The 7,304-nt window shown below is 67.8% G+C and overlaps 1 protein-coding gene across 1 annotated transcript; it reads left to right on the top strand.

Annotated features, from left to right (window-relative positions):
• Positions 1-2,263: 2,263 nt before the first annotated feature.
• CD40 (CD40 molecule) lies at positions 2,264-5,967 on the top strand. Its single transcript, XM_085316115.1, has 7 exons — positions 2,264-2,343; positions 2,645-2,788; positions 2,986-3,085; positions 3,961-4,022; positions 4,275-4,373; positions 4,730-4,755; positions 5,087-5,967. The coding sequence occupies exons 2-7, from the start codon at positions 2,713-2,715 to the stop codon at positions 5,240-5,242; spliced, it is 519 nt and encodes a 172-aa protein (XP_085172241.1). The 5' UTR covers positions 2,264-2,343; positions 2,645-2,712; the 3' UTR covers positions 5,243-5,967.
• Positions 5,968-7,304: the final 1,337 nt, after the last annotated feature.

The following is a 7,304-nucleotide window of genomic DNA, read 5'->3' as shown; positions in this document are numbered from 1 at the left end:
CGCAGTGCCTGGGCAGCGCGGCGCCTTCCAGGAAGGCAGCGCCCTCGGGCCGCCGTGCCGTGCCGTGCCATGCCGCGGCGTGGGCTGCCCCGTGGGAGCGCTGCTGGCCGGAGCCYGCCGCGGGCACGGCCACGGGGACGGCCACGGGGACGGGACACGGGGGGGGGGGCGCGGGCAGGCCGTGCCCCCTGTCCTGGCACGAACGGCCCGCGGCCAGCGCCACCGCTGTGCTGTGCTGAGAAAGCCGTAAAGGAAATCCTGGCTGGGCGCCCTGCGCCAGCGCTCCCGCTTCAAGACTCAAAAGTTTACTGTTCCTCATTTTTGTGGCTGGGAATTTCCCAGCCAGTGCTCGGCCCCTCTGCACCTTCCCACGCGCGCCTGCCTCGCCGGACCCCTGGGACTCCTGCTCTCTGTGTCCACGGGTGAGCTGGGGCAGAGGGTAGGGTGCTGCCGGGGGTCCCCGTGCTGCCGGCGCTCTCTGCCTGGGGATTGGGCACCCCGATGCAGGGGTCTCCCACCAGCCTGGCTGGGGAGCAGGCACGGATGGGTGCAGCATCCCCATGGGAGCCCACCAGCCCTGTGGGACCCAGGCGCGCGGGTCCCGGGCCGAGCCCCCAATGCAGGGGGCACACGGCTGGTGCATGACAAGGCTATGGCGGGACAGCCAGAGCGATGGCACTGGGGGAGCTGGCAGGCTCGGGCGTAGGGCCAAGCGCGCGAAAGCCCCTTTCAGTTCCCTTTCTTGCTACGCAAGAGAAACGCAGGGTGTYGGGTGCCCTCAAGGCCGGTTCCTCTCTGCCAGTCAGGCGCCCCGACACCAAACCTCACCCTGCCCCTTTGTCACCCTCCGCTCCTCAGCAGAGCAGCCCCACGGGACCCCTGCACCAGCCGCACTGGCCGTGGCACCCCTTSCTCACAGCCCACCCTCCCCCACGGACCCCACAGCCCCCGCAGCTGTCTTGTACCAGGGCTTTGCCGGTGCCTCCATCCCCTCCACCCGGTGCTGGCGCAGACCCAGCTGGATCTGAGGGGAACGGCCCCATGCTGGAGCTGCACAGTGCSAGGCCTGCCCCTCCCCGGGATGCAATGCCCCGGGTGCTCTCCTGTGCCCTGAATCACCCCAGGTCTAAGCCCCACGGTCAGGGTTGCTCCTGCCTCCCCTGCCCCCTTTCCTGTGCAAATGGCCCCCCAGTTCGGAGGGAGCAAGGCAGGGTCTGGCCAGCTTCGCACAGACAAGGCAGCTGCCCTGGGCTTTCCTGCACCTCACAGCCGGAGCAGCAGTGTCGGGAGGGGGCTGACAGTGCTCCTGGGTAGGGGACGCTCCGTCAGCCCTGYGCCCCCCGTCCAGAGGTGCAGTGCTGTTTGCAGCGGCAGGGCACAGAGTGATGTGCAATCACCACATATTAGGAAACGTGGGGAAACATTGCACCGGAATTGCTGCCATCCCACTTCAAACGGGGCGCTGGTGGCACACAGCAGCGCAGCCGGCTGAGCTGCGGTCTGTGGTTAGGGCAGCCGGGGAAGAGCAGTGCAGGATGGCCTCACCTCGGGGCGCAGGGTTAGCACTCAGGTTAGTGCATGCTGCCTGCAGGAGCCAGGCTGCCGGGGGCACTGGCAGCAGCATGGGCTCACACAGCTCTTCTTTTCCAGTGCTGGGAGCCTRGCAATGCCATAAAATGCTCTGAAAAGCAGTACGAGCACAAGGACAAGTGCTGCAACCGGTGCCAGCCAGGTACGGAGACCCCATGCCCTTCCGGGTGCCCCCAAGCCCGGGCCGTGCCGGGACCCAAGCACCGGGTCTCACTGGAGCATCAGCTATGCAAGCCCCTAGACCAGCTCCAGGGGGGCCAGGGCCGCCTCACCCCACTGCGCCCAGTGGCCGACGGCTTCGCTTGCGTTTCGCCTTCCCGCTGGAGCAGCTGGGAGCTCATGGGCGCCCCGATCGACCCCCAGACCTGCTCTGACTCGCTGGGGGATCCCGTGGTACGGCGGCTGCAGGAAGAGTGCTCCTGGCGGCACTGCGCCCGCTGCCAGCTCCCTTCCCGGGACATTCCCCAGGCCTCGGCCCTCGGACCGTGCAAACGGCCTCTCCCGGCTGTCCTGCTGCAGCGCCAAGCCCACAGCCGGGCGAGCTGGACCCTGCCGCAGCAGCGCCCGGCTGGCGAGCGGCAGCCAGCAGCACTGCCCTCGCCCCCTCCTCACCAGCCTCACTTGCAGGGAAAAAACTGGTCTCCGAGTGCAACGGCACGGCGGATTCCCTCTGCGATGCCTGCGAGAGCGGACACTACCAGCAGAGCTGGACCAAGGAGAGGCACTGCACCCCCCACGACATCTGCGAGGACAGTGAGTGTCTCCGCGTCCCGGCTGGCTCTGGCGTGGGGTGGCACAGTCCACGTCCATGCGGGGCTCAGCTGCCTGCATCCCCGTGGGGCTCAGCCATCCCCCATCCCCGCGGGGCTTGGCCGYCCCCCATCCCCATGGGGCTCATTGCCGTCACCCATTCCCGCARGGCTCAGCCGTCCCCCATCCCTGCGGGGCTCAGCTGCCCCCCATCCCCGTGGGGCTCGGCCACCCCCCCTCCCTACGGGGCTTGGCCTCCACATCCCTGCCAGTGTCTCACCTCCCTCTCGCTCCTTCCACCCAGATGCCGGCCTGGTCATCAAGACGGAAGGCAACGCGACACACAACACGGTGTGCCAGTGCCGGGCCGGCATGCACTGCTCCGACGCCAGCTGCCAGACGTGCGTGGAGAACCAGCCCTGCGAGCGGGGCGCTGGCTTTGTGGCAGGTGAGATGGACCCGCTCTCCGCCGGCCCTGGGGCGCGCCGGCAGCATCAGCCCCCTCATCCCCGGGGGACCCCAGGCGCTCCTCGCTCCAGGGGAGCTGCCGGCTGCAGCAGCGCCCTCGGCATTGCTCACCCAGCCCGCGGCCCCTCGCCTCTGGCAGCCCCGAGCTGACCTGCTGCAACCCCTGCTCCTTTCCAGCCAAGGCCGCAGCCCGGACTTCGTCCCCCTGCGAGCCCTGCGCCGAAGGCACCTTCTCCAACGTCTCATCTAAAACCGAGCCGTGCTACCCCTGGACGAGGTACAGCCCTACACCCCGTCCCGTGAGCGCATCCCCTGCTGCCAGCCACTTTTGGTGCCTGAGGGCCCGACAGCTGGTTTGGGGGGCCTGACGTCTGGTTTTGGGGACACAGCGTCAGGCTGGCGCAGGGCTGGAGCGAGGGGAGCAGCCGCCGTGGGCGCGGTGAGGTCGGGCAGCCCGGCCAGGCACGAAGCAGGGGTCGGGCAGCTGCAGCATCCCTCTGAGCGCACCGGCCCCGCGCTGGGGACACGGAGCAGGGGGCTGCGGAGGCCCCCGTCCAGCACAGCTCGCCCTCCCACTGCGCTCCCTGCCTGGAAAATTGCAGCGGAGGCACCCACCGTCCCCACAGGGAGCCTGGCACTGAGGACACCGGGRGCAGGCAGCGCTCCCCTGTCTTTAGGAGGCTGTTCAAGGGTTAATTGCGCTCCCTGATAGAAGTGTGCCTTGTTTCCAGGCTGAATTAGTCTCGCTTCAGCTGCCAGCCATTGGATTTCGTTTTGCTTTTATCTGTGCCCAGAAATTACCTCCCCATGGAGCCACTTGTAGCCTCTCATCAAGTCGTCTCCGAACCGTTCTGGAATAGCTAAAGTGCTCGAGCCCCAGGGCCACCCCGTGGGCAGGGTCCGACCCTGTTCCCTCCTCTTCCTCCCCGTCTGCAGCACTCCCACATCCCTGAGCAGGGCCCCAGCTGGGACCCACTGCACCCCCCCCCCACACACACACAGTGTAGGCTGACCTGGGCCGACCCAGCCAGCCCGGAGCCCCTCCGGAGCCCCTCGACCTCATCCCGGGACACTCCCACGCCCCGCCAGCCCCGGCCTTTCCCGGGGCTCCCCGCTCCTGCCGCTGTTGCAGGGTCTTGTTCTTGTCTGCAGCTGTGAGGAGAAGGGGCTCGTGGTGAAGGCGAAGGGGACCAACACGTCGGACGTGCTCTGCGGTGAGTGCGCGGCGCCCGGGACGCCTGCTCCAGCGCGAGCGCCCCGCCGCTCGGCCAGCCCTGCCGCTCGCAACCCTGCGGGGGCCTCTTGGAGATGAGGGCCTGACGTTACTGCCAGCATCCTGTCGTGCTGCTCCTCTGCGTCCCTGTGCGGGATACGCACGGTGCTTGGCCTGGAGCCGAGGTGCACGGGGCGCTCGGGCTGGGAGCACCGCGTGCCAGAGCGGTGTATTCACCTCTCACCCTCCGCAGAGTCGAGCAGGCGCTCCTCGTTGTCGGTGCTGATCCCCATCACCGCCGCTGTYGTCACCTGCCTCGTGGGCATCTGTATCTACTGCCTGGTCCACAAAGGTGAGAGCTGGGGCACAGTGAGGTGGTGCCAGCCGCGTCCCAGGCAAACAAGCCCATGCCAGGGGGATGTCTGCAGCTCTGCAGAGACCGAGTCAGCTCATCTGGGGGACGCTGCCAGAGCATTACTGCCCTGAATCCATCGCCCCGCGTGCTCAGTGGGTGCTGGCATCATGCACATGGTCCCACTGCCTGCAGGTGCATTTGCGTTGCTGCAGCCCGGCTCTCGAGGCGCCTGCGCAGGGCAGGTGCAGGCCAGCTCTCTCACAGTGCCCAGCACCCATCTGCGAGGCACCAGTGCTGGCACAGGACGGGGTGCTGCCCTGACTGTTACCTTCTCTCTCTCTCTTTCCCCCCAGATCCCAGGCGGCAGGTGCAGGAGCAGGTGAGTCAGCCCAAGGCTCTCCCCCGGCAGCAGGGGGGGAGGGTCCCTCCGCAGCAGGGCCAGAAACGTGCCAACAGCAGAGCAGCAGAGCAGGGACTGTGGCTCTGCAGCTGGGGTAGAGGGATGGGCAGGGCTTGGGCTGTTCTGGCCTGCCCGGCTGGGTCGACACAAGGGTTAGGACAGCCCAGCGATGCAGCTAGCAAATGCTGAGGCAGGAGGGGACCGGGCAGGGTGATGCCCTGCCCTGCCACGGGAGCACCGTGGGGGTCTGTGCATAGATGTGGCCACAGAGGTGGGTCTCGGCTGCCTGACTGCCCCTGTCCCTGCACAGATGGAGGCGGGGAAGCCCAGAGGGATGACGAAGGTCCAGCAGCCCGTCGAGGTGGGGGACGACGTCTTCCCCGTGCAGGAGACCCTGCTGAGAGGCCAGCCTGTGGCCCAGGAGGACGGCAAGGAGAGCCGCATGTCGGAGCAGGAGAGGCTGTGAGGGYGCAGGTGCAGCCTCCCCCAGGAGCACAGACCAAGGCCAGCTCCATCCTCGGTCCCTTCTCCAGCCAGGGAGGAAGGCCAGCATCTGGCCAGGGTGCAGATGTGACAGTGCCGTGGACCATGGCGTGACCACCTACACGGGAGCGCTGTAGCAGAGCCTGGTCCGGCCGCCCACGTGGGAGTGCTGTGGCAGAGCAAAGCTCCGCTGCCGGCATGGGGATGCAAGAGCAGCTACCTGCCCGCGGGTGCCACGGCAGAGCACAGCACAGCGGTTTGCACACAGACCCCACAGCAGAGCCTGGTCTCCCTGAACACMTGGGCACATCGCGGCAGAGAGCGCTTGGCTAACCATGCAGAAACGCCCCGGCAGGGCACGGCTTGGCTTCGGCACGGCGATGTCACGGCAGGGCCTGGTCCTGCGTGGGGATGCTGCGGCAGAGCGTGGCTCGGCTTCGGCACGGCAATGCCATGGCAGAGCACGGCTCTGCCACCTCCGGGGAGGCCACAGCAGTGCACAGCTTGGCCGCCCGTGCAGGGACCCGCGCTGGAGCTCGGCCCCGTGGCCCCGGGCGGGCGGTGGAGAAGGGCTGGCCTGGCAGCGGCTGTTGCCCCTGGGGCAGGGCAGCAGCCCTGTCCTTGCACCTGCCTGGGTGCTGGGTGTGCTGTGCTGCCCCAGCACAGACAGGCTGCTCAGGGGAGAAATACAGCACTTGCTGTCCTACACCCATCCTGTCTTTTCTCTGGTGGTTAAGGCTGGGGCAGTCTGGCAGGGAAAAGACGCGGGATGAAGAGGAAGGCAGGACAGAGGCCCTGCAGCTGGCATCGCTCCCTGCCCGGCTCGGGGTCGCAGGGCGCAGCTGGGGCTGCACAGGGGTGAACATCCACAGCGGCTCCATGGGGCCGGGCATGCCGGGGGCAGCTGGCCTGCCTGCACGGACGCCCCTTCCCGTGTCCTGCCAGAGCCACCGCGTCTCTCCAGGAGATGGTGCTGGCACCACGCTGCAGCGCCTGTCTCGTCCCTGCGCAGCGGCCAGCCTGGCGGAGCCCTTCCTGCGTGGGCTGGGCAGAGGGAGGGGAACCATCCTGCGCGGGAGCTGCAKGGAGGCAGCAGCACCGGGGCCAGAGCAGCCTGCAGCCGGGAGGCACGGCGCCGTCAGCGTGCTGTGCAGGGCAGCGCATGGGCACCGTGAGCTGCCGGCGCGCTGCCTGCAGYGCTGCGCAGCCCGGGCGGGTGAGCGCCTGTGCCGGCAGCTGGAGCGTGGGTCACCCGGCAGYGCCAGGGAGGTCTGGGGCTGGGGCCTGGCCGTACTGCTGCATTGCATCCTGCTCCCCCTTCCTCATCCCAAGCCTTCAAATGAGCAGGAGCCAGGGCAGATGCAYGCTGATTTTGGCACCCTCCGGGTTTGGGACCCCATGCCGTGCCTGCCCCATCCCAGCTCAGCAGCTGCCATGTCCCGAGGGGGCTCCGGCCAGGCCTGCCAGTGCACAGTCTGGCCCCTGCTCAAAGTCCCCCTCCAGCCTTACACAGGGCCATCCTGGCCCCATCCCCAGCGCCCGCCACGAGCCCCCCAGCATGGTGCTGCCRGTGCAGGCTGTGGGCGCCCACGTGCTCTCCCCCCCTCCATGCAGCAGCACGTGTGCCAGCGAGGGGGCCCGTGTCACTCGCCCCCGCTCAACGCACATGCACGCGGGACTGCGGCACGCTCCCGTGCACCGCTGCCAGCACCATGCCCCTCGCCTCCTCGCAGCTGCTCCCGGCCGCCTCCACCGAGCCAACCTGCAGGAGGAGCTGGCATATTTACTGCCGACAGGCTGACATTTCCACATCTATTACTCCTCTCCTCCCTGCTCTGCCATCGCCGTTACAATGGGAACAATTATGCTCAATTATTCTCCACCACACCGTTGACAAAAAGCTRGTATTTAAACTTTAATTATTCTCCCAATGTGCATAAGCAGCATGGCCTGCAGCCTGTGCCAGCCCCTCCGCTCCCTCTGCCTACCGCCTTTCCTGGGACCAGCACTCCTGGCACAGATGCTCCTGGGATGGATACTCCAGA

The sequence above is a fragment of the Rhea americana genome, unplaced genomic scaffold (genome assembly GCF_003343005.1).
Source record: "Rhea americana isolate MKP2758 unplaced genomic scaffold, rheAme1 scaffold_450, whole genome shotgun sequence".
In the NCBI taxonomy this organism is placed as follows: domain Eukaryota; kingdom Metazoa; phylum Chordata; class Aves; order Rheiformes; family Rheidae; genus Rhea; species Rhea americana.
The sequence above is the reverse complement of the archived record's forward strand: the minus strand, read 5'-3'. Positions and strand labels throughout refer to the sequence as shown.